The sequence below is a fragment of the Lepeophtheirus salmonis genome, chromosome 3, assembly GCF_016086655.4.
Source record: "Lepeophtheirus salmonis chromosome 3, UVic_Lsal_1.4, whole genome shotgun sequence".
In the NCBI taxonomy this organism is placed as follows: domain Eukaryota; kingdom Metazoa; phylum Arthropoda; class Copepoda; order Siphonostomatoida; family Caligidae; genus Lepeophtheirus; species Lepeophtheirus salmonis.
In genome coordinates, this window is record NC_052133.2 from 24,044,277 (window position 1) to 24,056,323 (window position 12,047).

Sequence of the window (12,047 nt, forward strand, 5' to 3'; positions counted from 1 at the left end):
TGCGTTCTTTTATTTAAAATATTCCGTGATTTATTAAACTACTATTGAATGTAGAATTCCGGCCTTTTTTCATGTGATACAAAAATCATTCACAAATTGATATTGCTGTCAAAACATTTGTGGAAATCTTTGGCCCTCACAGAGATTGGAAAAGTGTATTGATTTCTTGATCGTCTAGGTGATAGAGTAAATAAAAGTTTGTTCGATAATATTTTGTGTGATAACTGTTTCTAAACGCATGATTAATTTATTATTCTATTCAGTAATAATATTTGATAATACTTTATAAACGCATTCAATATAAGATGCAAGCTCAAAAAGTGATTGACCATATCGTTCAGTGGCTTCAGAAATACGCTCATGAGTCTAGAGTTAATGGTTTTGTGGTTGGAATATCTGGAGGAATAGATTCTGCCGTGACATCGACTCTCTGCTCCTTGACTGGAATGAAGGTAATCTGTCTAAATCTTCCAATTCATCAAGTCCCTGCACAAGTATCACAGAGTGATAATCATATTGCTTGGCTCAAGGAAAAGTACGGGGAGAAAATTGATTCTCATGTCGTAAATTTGACGCCTACATTTGACACTGCCTGTAAAGATCTCCCTTTAGATATTCAGGATCAACTTACTATGGCGAATCTCAGATCTCGCCTAAGGTAAATCAAATCGCAACTATGAATTCATGGAATGAAATGTAATTTTTGTATATTTTAGGATGTCAACGCTTTATGCTTTTGCTGGTCATCATCGTTGCTTGGTGGCTGGAACAGGAAACAAAGTAGAGGACTTTGGTGTAGGATTTTTCACTAAATATGGTGATGGTGGAGTGGATTTAAGCCCTATTGCTGATTTGATGAAGTCTCAAGTCTATAGCATTGCATCACATCTCAATATCAATGAGGAGATACAAAAAGCTCCTCCAACTGATGGACTTTTTGGTGACGATCTTACAGATGAGCAACAAATTGGAGCTAGTTATCCAGAGCTAGAGTGGGCTATGACATTTAGTGGTGATGAATTAGGACTCAGTGAGAGACAAGTCAAAGTTTTGGGAATTTATAGGGAGCGAAATCGTATAAATCGACATAAAGTTGAGCCTATTCCTGTATGTAAAATCCCAGGAGAATTTATGTAAGGAATCGTGTGACCTTTCATGTTTACTTTTTAGTTTAATTATATCACTATTTATTCTTCAACGTGAAACTGCTTTCTACTTGGGCACAATACTTAGCATATAAGAACATGTTTACCTATGTGTATAATTAAAAATAAATACGTACATGTTATTTTGTATATCTTTTTTATTTATGCGTTTTCGGTACATATACGTACAATCTACGATTGAATAAAATTGACTACAAACTAACTAATAATTAAGTAGATATAAAATATTATGCGTTATGAAAAATAATTTTGTATGAGTAATTTAGTAAGGTAAATGTTTACATCAAAAATATATTATCTAGCCAGGTTGATGAGCATTGCATTATATCCATTTATGATCATCGTACATATACTTTAATTTGACAAAGTATTCTAAAATAAAATAATAATTGTTAAAAACTAATTACAACTTTATCAAAAATATCACAAAACCTTTCATTATCCTTCAAACTGAGTATATATACAGAATCATTCTTCAAATCAACTGAATCCTTTATTAGAGAGCCTTCACCATCTGCTCCTCCATTAGAACTCAAGAACATAAATACATTATCATCCTGCAAATGTGTATATGGGATATTAATATTTAAGGAAATGTGTAAATATGTCTATGACTTACAATTTTTGAAATGGTCCATACTAATTTTGAGTTAGATAAATGCTTATTTATGTCACTGGGGAAAAATGAAGATAAAAAATTAATATTTAAAAGTATGTAGGTACATAAGTATATTTAGGTGTTCATTGCCAATTTTAACTCAAAAATTATCATACATTATTTGTAAATGAAAGAAGTCATTACTCATCAAGATGTATTCATATCCCACTTTGTCCCCCATAGAGAATTTAAAAGAACAAAAGAGCTCAGAATACGCAATATTTTAATCTCTAAAATATAAAACAAAGATTTAAAAAGTCATCAATACCTTGAATTTTCTTGAATCGTAGATGTACATTTATCGCACGAGGATATTGATCTCTAGAAAATTAAATATATCGTATCATTAGCATATTTTGAGTGGTCAATAAATACTTTATAGTAAATTAAGTAAAAAGTAAATTTGATTCGCAACTTAGTATTCCTCTTTCAACACATTCTTACGTATATATTTTTATGTGATGACTCAAATATATGTGCAAAAATAGTATTTATTCACAGACCAAAAATGCAAATTCATATTGAGTAACTATGTTTAAAGTCTACATACTATGTAGATACTATACTTACTTTTTGAGCTTCCTTTTTATAGAGCTCGGTTCTTCGATCTAATTCTGACATAGTAATGTTTTGTTCAGAAATCCTAGCTTCAAGTCCCCGAATTTTTTCCTCTAAATCCATCTTATCAGTACGAAGTCGAGACAACTGTTTTGGTAAATGTTTGATAAGAAATCGTGTTACAGTTGTAGCACTCTCTGACAATCGATCTGGATCTCCATTTTCTTCATTATCATCATCTGATTCTTCGTCAACTTCTCTACTTAAAGCTAAGACAGAGGTTGGAGGAATAATGGTGGTTAAACTTAGCGGTAAAGTTGATGAAGTAGGTAACGGAAGAATCTGCTCTTCAAACAAGACAGTGCCTATATCTTCGACCTCTTCTTCTTCACCTTCCTCTTCTAAATCACAACAAGAGCTATAATCATTATCCGATGAAGAGCTCAGTGTAGTTTCGGATATTAAAACATCAAACCCTTCTGAATCAAGTCCACGTTTTCGTATATATCCATCCAATGACTCACTTGAGCCAAATGGGTTTTCCAAAATTTCTTCTTCTTCCTCCTCATCTCCTTCTCTGTCTGAGTTTTCATCACTATCATGATTTCCTTCTGAATCCATGTTTTCTTCAGTCTCTGAGGTTCTATTGATTTCAGCGAGTTTGTTGGCTAAAGCAGCACTTCTATTTGTACTCTGAATTAAATTGTGATACAACTCTTGATAATCCTCTTCATCATGACTCAACAATGGAGGCATCAAGGACGTTGGAACTTGTGCTAGATAACTCAGACTTGGAATAAGTACGAGCGATGTTTGAATTGGGATCTCATCCTCAACATTGAACAAAGTATGAGTACTCTCAGTCATAGCTCTATTGAAGTTATTTGGTTCTTCATGGTCTGATTTTTCAGTCTCTGTATCAGAATCAGAAGATTCATTAACATTAAGTTCCTCAAAGATTTCCTCTTCTTCAACGTCACAGTTACTTTCATCTTTAATGGGAGTTTCGGGTGTTTCTCTATCTGAGTAACCACTCTCACTTGATGTGTAGCTAGTCGGCTGAAAGGGTTTGAAAGCAAGTCTTCTAGCAGCAAATTCATCACGAAGGGATTTCCATTCTTTTTCTGATTCTGCCGTCTTTTGCTTAACTACATTCCAACTTTCTCTAGAGTACTCTAATTCTTCACGAAGTTTAGCTAGAAGATTTCTTTTCTCAGCAAGCTCTGCCCTTAATATAAGCTCTGATGTATGCAACTGACTATGTTGAGTTTTTAAGTTTGAAACATAGTTCCATGTTTTATTTAATTCATCTGTAATGTTAAATAATTTAGCTTCGTGAAGATTCACCTTGTTTGCGAGATGAGCATTGATTTTTTTCATCTTCTCAACCTCATCCTCCAAAGTCTTTTTCTGAAGAATCAGATCCTGTAATTTTAAGAATGTCTTACTCACACTCAATACCATGCGAGTGCCATTTCTGGTAGTTACTTCCTTGAAACAGCTCTTTGTAGAATCATCGATTGAAGATGGGTTTTTACAATCCTTTCCATCTTCCTTCATAATAGCATTCTTGAAAAGAGCAATTTCGGGGGAATCTTCATCTTTGTAATTTTTCAGTGCGTCAGTAACATGAGTTCTTTCCAACTCATAAAACATTTTGTTGAGGAGTTCCATTTCTTTGACTAGGCCTTTGTTTTCTTCAGATGCAATTGTTAAATCATTTTGAAGTACTTTGACTGACTCCAACTGACCATTAAACAATTCTTCAAACTGGTTAGCTTTACGAATCAATTCTTTAGATTTAATTTCACTGGCAGTCAATTGATCTTCCTTAATTCGAATACGACTGGTTAATTTATTCTTTTCTGTACCTAATTCATCAATATCCTTTTGAAGTCTTTCTCTGGTTGACTCCAAATTAGAAACTTTTTCCTCGTACATTGAGACTTTGAGTTCTAATTCCTTACCCAGTTGATAGCAACGACGTTCTGCCTCGTCCAATGCTTCCTGTGTACGAATCCTTCTCTCATGCTCCAATTCAGCTCTAACATGTGAGAGAACATTTTGTCTTCGAAGAAGAGTGTCTTTCTTCGTAAGTTCTTCGTCATTTACTATTTCCTTTATTTTTTCAACTAATTCACTTTGATTAGAAGAATGGGCTGAAGATGTTATTTCTTGACGTACAAGATTAATAGCAGATTTTAGGCGTACGTTTTCTTCCTCTAAGAGCGCCGAGCGACAATTCCGTATGAGTGGATCATCTGCCGTGAGGAGTTTATCTCTGGAGTCAGACTCCATTGTGACTATTCATTAATAAGAAATTATCTGCAGAGAAAAAAAACATGTAATATTTAGTTTGTAGTAGATGTCGTTATGTTTTCTAAATTAAATATATAAAAGAACTAACAGGAACAAAATGAAAGATGAAAATTGGGGATGACGATGTTAAGTAGAGAGAGAGAGCGAGCGAGGGGAATATGAAGATTGGGGGGGGGGAATATTAAAGTGGGGCATTAAATTCAAAATGAGAATTATTCAGAACAAAGATGGGGAAAACTGCATGAAATATATATTGTCTCAATGTCTACAAGTCGAAACAAAGGAAATTAATTGTCCATAATAATAAAAATAGACAAAATTGGGCCACACTTTTGTATATATGTACTACACCGTTTTTCGTTGTTTTTCTTAGAATAGATTTTAGTTGGACAAAACAACTTACTTGAGTCCTGATATAACAAGTGTTAGAAGAAATTTGACTATCTCTAGTATATATATAAGAACAATTTATTCATTTATATAATATGTAATATATAAGTTTCATATGTGACTCAAAAAGATTTAAAGTAGGATATAACTTTAAGATTGTGCCAAGACACGGGAGTAAAAAGAAATGAGATTAAAAAAGTTGTAAGGTCATATACACAGCGCTTTCTAAATTTTACATCTGCATTACAGACGATATGTAAAACTACAACTTATATTTAATAAGGAATAATAACGTGTTATGTCCTTTTATAATAATACATATTCACAATAGGACAACAATAGCAGTCAATGAATCAATCTCTAATGATACAATAATGGCTCTATCATGTTAGTGTTTGAATACATTTTGTAGAATATTATCTTCAACGGAAAAATAAATCAAAACATTTTTGTTAAAAATTGTGTTGCTTGAATCATGCAATCATCAGAATAAATAACAATTAACACTACTTACTTAGGGATTCAATCTCCAATACCTAAGACAAAATTGTTTATATCTGGGATGAGTAGTCTTCCTTCTTCTCCTTTTTTATAATATATGTTTATAAAAGCAACGTAAACTTTCCTTTTGAAAGCCTGACATGAAACTACGGCGGTTAAATAATTTTTGAGCCAATTTTTTTATTTTATCATACGTCACTGTCAGCCGAAAATTTTCTTGAAAGGAGAAAGCATGTAGAGGTCTTTCCCAAAATGAAATAAATAGTGAAAACAAGGAGTTCTTTTATTTATTTTCAATTAATTAAAATCAAGATGATATTTTGCAGAATTTTATTGATGATAGCCAAATATTTAATACAAGTAATTCATAACAAGGAAAAAGAATAGTAACCAGTACATATTTAACTAGCAAAAGAAGCAAGGAAATAATGAAGAGATTAGAACCCCTTCTTCTTTTTCTTCTTTTGCTGTTGATGCCGTCTTTGCTGTTGCCGAGGTCCGACGGAAGGTTGAGGTGTTACTTGAGTTGCAGGACTCTTAGGAGTAGCTTTCTTAGATGAGTAATCAAAGTTATCACTTTGACCTTGGGCAGTTCCTTGAGCACCAGTAAACTTTTCACCTTTGTTTCTTCTTTCCCTCTTTAAATGCTTACGATAGGCTATTCTTTCTTTTTTAGGAATCCAACGCTCTGGATCTGGCTCAACATTAGGATCATAATTCTTTGGAAGTTTCTTCTTCTTCTTCTTGTGTTTTCTTTTTTTGACCAAGTCAACATTTTCTTTCTTCGCAACGGGTGATGGAAGTCCTCCAACTTTAGGGACTTTCTTGTTACCACCAAAGAAGGCAGTTGACTCCAATGCATTGACATCTAGAGTTACTTCTTTAAATTCTGGAAGCTTTTTAGATGTTTGCAAGGCCTTATTCAAATCAAATTCAGCATAGGCTAAAACTAACTGAGCAAGCAATATATGATCATTAGGATTCGTTTTAAGAAGTTCTTCTAACGATTGGGCAGCAACAGTAAGCTCTCCTCCACAAAGATGAAATTCAGCAGTTTTTTTCCAAACGATCGACATATCTTTGTCAGATTTCTTATTCTTGGAATTATATGCAACTGCTAACTTTAACAGTTTCGCAGCAGATGATCGATCGTTAATAGCCCCATATAAAACTACCATTGAGCTTAACATACCAGTTTTATATTTGATCTCTTCTGGAGCCTTTTCTTCTAAAAGCTTAATGGCACCTTTGAAGTCTTTCTTTTCAAGAAGAAGTTGCACCGATATGAGGAGACGATCCAATTTAAGCACAGAAGTACTCATTAGAATTTTGATAGCTTCATCATATTTACCACTTCTCGATAATACTCCTGCAAGAATTAAATCCTTTTCGTCGTCATTTTTTAGCCCAAAGTTATTGTCCAATTCTTCAATCAAAACTTTACAGGCCTCAATTTGATTAGTATACATTGCCAACAAAGCAGAGTTATAAGCAATGGACCGCCTTTGACTTGAAGTAAGCTTATGCTCCAATCCTTCCACTGTAGCAGCTTTGATACGTTTACGAGAGTCGAAAATATTCTGATCCTTGTTAAGGGTAATAAGATTGTTGGATGCAACTGCTACGAGACCAATGTCAGAAGGCTTAGTTTTCAAAACTTGATTATACAAGACCTGAGCCTCTTTAACTTTCCCTTGCAACTGGAGAGCAAATCCCATTTGAACATTGATAATTCCCGTTTCTTTTTGAAGCTCATCCTCATCAATATCCTCGTACTCCTCCTTTAATAATGCTTTACACATTGACTCCGCCTTTTTAAGACATTTTTCGGCCTCAGAATACTTATCATCCGCAATGTAACAACATCCCTTATTATAAATCAATTCATAAGAGTCATCACTTTCTCTCTTAGAGACAGATCCAGGTGAATTAAAGACCTTAACAGCACAAATGTTGGCCTCCCTTTCAGAAATAAATTCATCCTCTTTTGTAATATCCATGGATTCATAGACGGAGAGTGCTTCTGCATAACGTTCAAGTCGGTACAATATTTGAGCCTCCAGCTCCTTACACTTTAGATCTGGTTTCTTCTCCTATTAATAAACAAAAATGAAGTTAATCGTTTGTAATGACAAGCAGCATAAGAGGGGAAAAAGCTAAATTTAAGGATAAAATGAACATTTTAATCGGAAATATTGATGTACAACAATACATTTATTTTGTGGATATACCGAACTGTTTGATGCATAAGGCATTATAGGAATCCACATTAGATTTGATTGATATGGTTTTGAAATGAAAAATCGTATATCAAAACCCGTATCGTATTAACCATATTATCATGAACTTTTTTATATTTATTTTATCTAAAATTCAACATTATGAAGCAATTAGCTGGCGTGATGTGCAGAGGTCATTATTGTGTTATGATTATAGTTTTTTTTTTTAAATCCTCTATATGTTTGCTATGAATGGAATGAAGAAACTGTAAATTCACAAAGCATACAAACTTAAGCTATAAATGGATAAAATATCTATAAGCTAAAATACGGATACAATCACTCCTTCGAAATTCAAATTTGAGGGTATACATATTAACAGAAGGTAAATATATATTGCACATAAAGCAACTTCAAGTCATTTTTTTATGATTGCAATGGTGCAATAAAACTAAAAAGAAGTGATTGCTCAATATATTAGCTAATTAAGGGAAATGATGAATAGATGCACAGATATGCATTAGTTCATTTGAATATTAATTGAAGGTGATCTCGAATGCCGATAACTTTAGATTGGATTATGGAGTATTTAAGTTATAAAAAGAGTATTGCTAGCGTGGTATAACGGTAGTAATGCCAAAGGGTAAACATATGTTCATGGACATACTAATAGCCACAAGCTCACAACCACAACTTTACACACGAAAAAAAAAGAAAAACTGTCATCTGCATTCCAAATGAAAGAAAAAAAATCTGAAAAATGAAAGATGGAATATCCATGGGATTAGCCGATTAGGAAAGACCCAACAACCTTTTTGAGCGACTCCAGAGCCTCGTTGGGTCGATTGAGTCGGTAGAAGACATAGGACTTATGGAAAATAAGTTCCCCATATTTCCTCTCCTGCGAATCCATAAACTTGAGGGCATCTTCAAAGCGTTCTAAACGAATCAGCGCCACAATGACGGACATGTAAGCTTCGTATTCATCCGGATTCAAGTTGAGAATCTTATGAGCCGTAGAAAGAGCTTTTTCATATTCTCCAAGAGAACCATACTTGGCCAAATCCCCATAGAGACTCCCCAATCGATCCTTTTCCGTTGGATTCTCCTTCATCACGGAACTGGATTCTATTTACACGAGAATGAACCAAGTTAGCAGTCGACACGTCAATTCATAAAAAAGAAACCGAGTGCTTTTGTTAGTGATGAAACGGGGCAATTCATACGATTCGGTCATCATTTTGAAAGTTAAGGACCGAATGGGCCCGCCTTCAAAAGGAACCAATGGAAAGAGCTTTAGAATTGAGACCTCTTTCCCCCCTCTTTTTCGACACTTTCTTTTCTGGAGTTGGTTTTCTCCCATAAATATACAAAATATAAGTAGGTTAAATCCTTTTTGAAATTTTATATAATAATATGAAATGTATATATTATGTAGTGAATGTGTGAGGGAGGAAGGGGGGAGAATGTAAATAAAATAAAATAAAAGAGAAAAGAAAGATTGTAGAGGATTTGATTGGCTATTGTAAATAGTGGCGGCGTGCGTGTTGAGGTAGCGTAGGTAGGCTGAGTGTGTGAGAGAGAGAGAGAAGAAGTGAGAGTGGAGAAGCGAGAAAGGGAGAAGAAGTGAGAACTCGCAGTTGTATCTCTGCTTGCTTCACGTTTTGACAGATTCCCTTTAAACTTCTTTGGTCTAGGTTCTCTGATATAGAGTATGTCGAGAGGTGCTCAAGTTATTTGAATACAGTACCCACCCATTCCGTTTGAAGGCAAGCATATTCTGCTTGAGAGTCCAAATTTTGGCCGTCATCGTCGTCGTTGTGACCCTGGTGAGTATTGGGGCTAGTTACTTGTATTTAGAAAGACAGGGAATATGAAAAGTGACATAGCGAGGAAGTGAGTGATTGTGGGGGAGGGGGTAAAGGGAGTAGTGGAGAGTGATCCTCTGCCTTCCTCCCACCCCCACCCCCTTGCCTCCTCTCGAGTCCTGTCATGTCCTCTTGGTGGGAGTAGAGTAGGCCCCCTTTCTCCCTCCCGCCCCCCTTTGCTTGATTACATTTTTGGCGCATTTTTTAGTGTGTGACGAGTAAAGAGATCGAATTGATCCGACTTGCTTGATGATTGATGATGATGCCAAGTTCAAGTAAAGCTCCTTTAACAGCTCTTGCTCCTCCATTTCCAGACTCACATTTCCTCCTCTCTCTAAATCCTCCTTACTACCCATGTCCACCACCACCACCACCACCACCACATCATCCACATCCACCACTCATGACGCTTCATCCTCCTCGTCATCCTCATCGGAATCCTCCTCGTCCGACAAAGCTTCGTCCCTCTTCCAGCATCACCACCATGGAGGCACTCCAAACGTCTCTCTCACTATCCGCATGGTCATGAATGGAAAAGAAGTGGGCTCCATCATTGGAAAAGGAGGAGAAATTATCAATTCTATCCGCGAAGCATCCGGTGCAAAGATTCACATCTCAGATGGATCCGTGCCTGAACGGATTGTTACCATCACTGGTACCACAGAGGCCATCTACAAGTCTTTCAAACTCATTTGTAAAAAGTTTGAAGAGGATCGAGATCCCAAGCCTCCCATCACACTACGACTCATTGTACCCGCTTCACAGTGTGGCTCTCTTATTGGAAAAGGCGGATCCAAGATTAAGGAAATGCGGGAAATAAGTGGAGCCTCCATTCAAGTGGCCTCAGAAATGCTCCCTAACTCGACGGAAAGGGCTGTTACAGTCTCAGGCACGAAGGAAGCCATCACGCAATGCATTCTTCATGTCTGTTGTGTTATGTTAGAAACTCCTCCGAAAGGCTCTACCATTCCCTACCATCCTAAAACCGCAAACGCAAGAAACTCAACGCCCATGCGAGACGCAGCGCAAAGCCATCCCCTAGCATCACTTCTTACTCCTTCTCTCATGGCGATCGCCTCTCTACTAAGGCACAAAGCTCCTGTAGATGACAATAATAGAAATACTACATCCTTCGAAATGTCGATTCCTAATGATTCCATCGGCTGTATCATCGGAAAAGGAGGCTCTAAAATAGCAGAAATTCGACACTTGTCTAACGCCATGATTCGGATTTCTAAAAGTAGTGAGTCCGATTCTGAGAAGGAGCGCCTTATTACAATTACTGGCAGTCCAGAAGCAGTCTCCTTAGCAAAATCTCTCATCAATATGGCTCTCGATCTTCACAAAAATGATCAGGGTGCCGCACTCAATTTGGGTTTACTACTCTCTAAACCCGAAACGCTAACAGCTCTTACAAGCTTGGCGTCTCTCACATCTATTGGAGGAAGTCTACTTGGTAATCTCGTATCCAATGGAAGTCCAAATAATGGTGGCGGGAATATGTTGGTGGGACAAGTTACGGGTGCGCATCGATCAAGAAATAGTGCAAGTGGAGGAAGTACTTCATCAAGCTCTGGATCTCGCAGCAGCAGGAACGAAGATGATCGTGGAAGGGAGTCAAAACGGTCTAAATTTGCTCCCTATTAAAGTATATAATACAATAGAGAATAACTCAACAACAGTTAAAAAATAAATAAGAAATATTATTAAAATATATAGTTAGATTTATGAAGTCAAATACGTGTGTATGTATGTAGTTTGGACATACATATAAGTATTTTTTTTTTTTTCTTTCTTTTTTCCCCTCCTTCCTTATAAAAAGTAATAAGTAACTAAGCAAGTGGCAGCATGTACAAAGAAAAAAAGAGAAATTTTTCGTTTTTATCCTTCTTTAAAATCAAATTTGTTGTTTTCAGTTAAATAAATTGTTTAAATAAATTTTATTATTATTTAGTCAAGAAATTTATGTTGAAATTATCATTATTATCTAATTTATAATTTTATGTGACTAAATTATCAAATATTAATAATAATAAAGTTATATGATATTCGTTTCTGCCATCATTTTATTCTCCAACTACTATGTATGTACGTACATTCATTATCTCAAATGAAATGAGCACTCCCTGGTTTCATATATTATCTAAGTGCCGAGTAGAAATTTATTCACATTCTCGTAATGTTGTATGAATATAAGAAACTTGAAAAAAGAGTCTTGTCCCTGGTGTTTTTCTCCCTTCCCAAGCTTAAAAGAAAAAAAGAAGGGCTTCAGCAGGAAAGAACGAGTGTAGTACCGTTTATTTAGGCCTTTCCTTTTTTTTTTGGTTAAAAAATGGGCTTTCTTTTTCTGCATCATGTTGAGAGAAGA

General features: G+C 35.5%; 4 protein-coding genes across 6 annotated transcripts; 2 read left to right on the top strand and 2 right to left on the bottom strand.

Moving 5' to 3' along the window:
* The first annotated feature begins 27 nt into the window (after positions 1-27).
* On the top strand, positions 28-1,288 carry LOC121114748 (NH(3)-dependent NAD(+) synthetase). The gene is made up of 2 exons (XM_040708801.2): positions 28-658; positions 717-1,288. Exons 1-2 carry the CDS (start codon positions 306-308, stop codon positions 1,135-1,137), a joined length of 774 nt encoding a protein of 257 aa, XP_040564735.1. The 5' UTR covers positions 28-305; the 3' UTR covers positions 1,138-1,288.
* Positions 1,286-5,744, bottom strand: LOC121114743 (uncharacterized). Of its 2 annotated transcripts, none has more exons than XM_040708792.2 (6): positions 5,606-5,744; positions 2,395-4,707; positions 2,093-2,145; positions 1,786-1,840; positions 1,599-1,723; positions 1,286-1,538 (listed from the first exon to the last, which is right to left on the bottom strand). In XM_040708792.2, exons 2-6 carry the CDS (start codon positions 4,678-4,680, stop codon positions 1,505-1,507), a joined length of 2,553 nt encoding a protein of 850 aa, XP_040564726.1. In that variant the 5' UTR covers positions 4,681-4,707; positions 5,606-5,744; the 3' UTR covers positions 1,286-1,504. The 2 variants fall into 2 exon arrangements, with proteins under 2 accessions (XP_040564726.1, XP_040564727.1); XM_040708793.2 differs by lacking the exon at positions 5,606-5,744 and adding an exon at positions 5,105-5,267.
* A 164-nt stretch (positions 5,745-5,908) lies between these two features.
* On the bottom strand, positions 5,909-9,350 carry Srp72 (signal recognition particle 72). Its single transcript, XM_040708796.2, has 2 exons — positions 8,623-9,350; positions 5,909-7,685 (listed from the first exon to the last, which is right to left on the bottom strand). The coding sequence occupies exons 1-2, from the start codon at positions 8,923-8,925 to the stop codon at positions 6,030-6,032; spliced, it is 1,959 nt and encodes a 652-aa protein (XP_040564730.1). The 5' UTR covers positions 8,926-9,350; the 3' UTR covers positions 5,909-6,029.
* A 147-nt stretch (positions 9,351-9,497) lies between these two features.
* Positions 9,498-11,733, top strand: LOC121114745 (poly(rC)-binding protein 3). Of its 2 annotated transcripts, none has more exons than XM_040708798.2 (2): positions 9,498-9,640; positions 9,888-11,733. In XM_040708798.2, exon 2 carries the CDS (start codon positions 10,034-10,036, stop codon positions 11,324-11,326), a length of 1,293 nt encoding a protein of 430 aa, XP_040564732.1. In that variant the 5' UTR covers positions 9,498-9,640; positions 9,888-10,033; the 3' UTR covers positions 11,327-11,733. The 2 variants fall into 2 exon arrangements, with proteins under 2 accessions (XP_040564732.1, XP_040564731.1); XM_040708797.2 differs by having other exon boundaries at positions 9,994-11,733.
* The last annotated feature ends 314 nt before the right edge of the window (positions 11,734-12,047 follow it).

Excerpts from the sequence above, each read along its gene's own strand:
- LOC121114745 (XM_040708798.2), top strand. The coding sequence starts at position 10,034 with ATGTCCACCACCACCACCACCACCACCACATCATCCACATCCACCACT.
- Srp72 (XM_040708796.2), bottom strand. The coding sequence starts at position 8,925 with ATGAAGGAGAATCCAACGGAAAAGGATCGATTGGGGAGTCTCTATGGG. Across the intron at positions 7,686-8,622 it reads CTCTGGAGTCGCTCAAAAAG|GAGAAGAAACCAGATCTAAA; the intron begins GTTGTTGGGTCT and ends GTTTATTAATAG.
- LOC121114748 (XM_040708801.2), top strand. The coding sequence starts at position 306 with ATGCAAGCTCAAAAAGTGATTGACCATATCGTTCAGTGGCTTCAGAAA. Across the intron at positions 659-716 it reads AATCTCAGATCTCGCCTAAG|GATGTCAACGCTTTATGCTT; the intron begins GTAAATCAAATC and ends TGTATATTTTAG.
- LOC121114743 (XM_040708792.2), bottom strand. The coding sequence starts at position 4,680 with ATGGAGTCTGACTCCAGAGATAAACTCCTCACGGCAGATGATCCACTC. Across the intron at positions 1,724-1,785 it reads TATGGACCATTTCAAAAATT|GATGATAATGTATTTATGTT; the intron begins GTAAGTCATAGA and ends ACACATTTGCAG. Across the intron at positions 1,539-1,598 it reads AGTTTGAAGGATAATGAAAG|AATACTTTGTCAAATTAAAG; the intron begins GTTTTGTGATAT and ends ATTTTATTTTAG.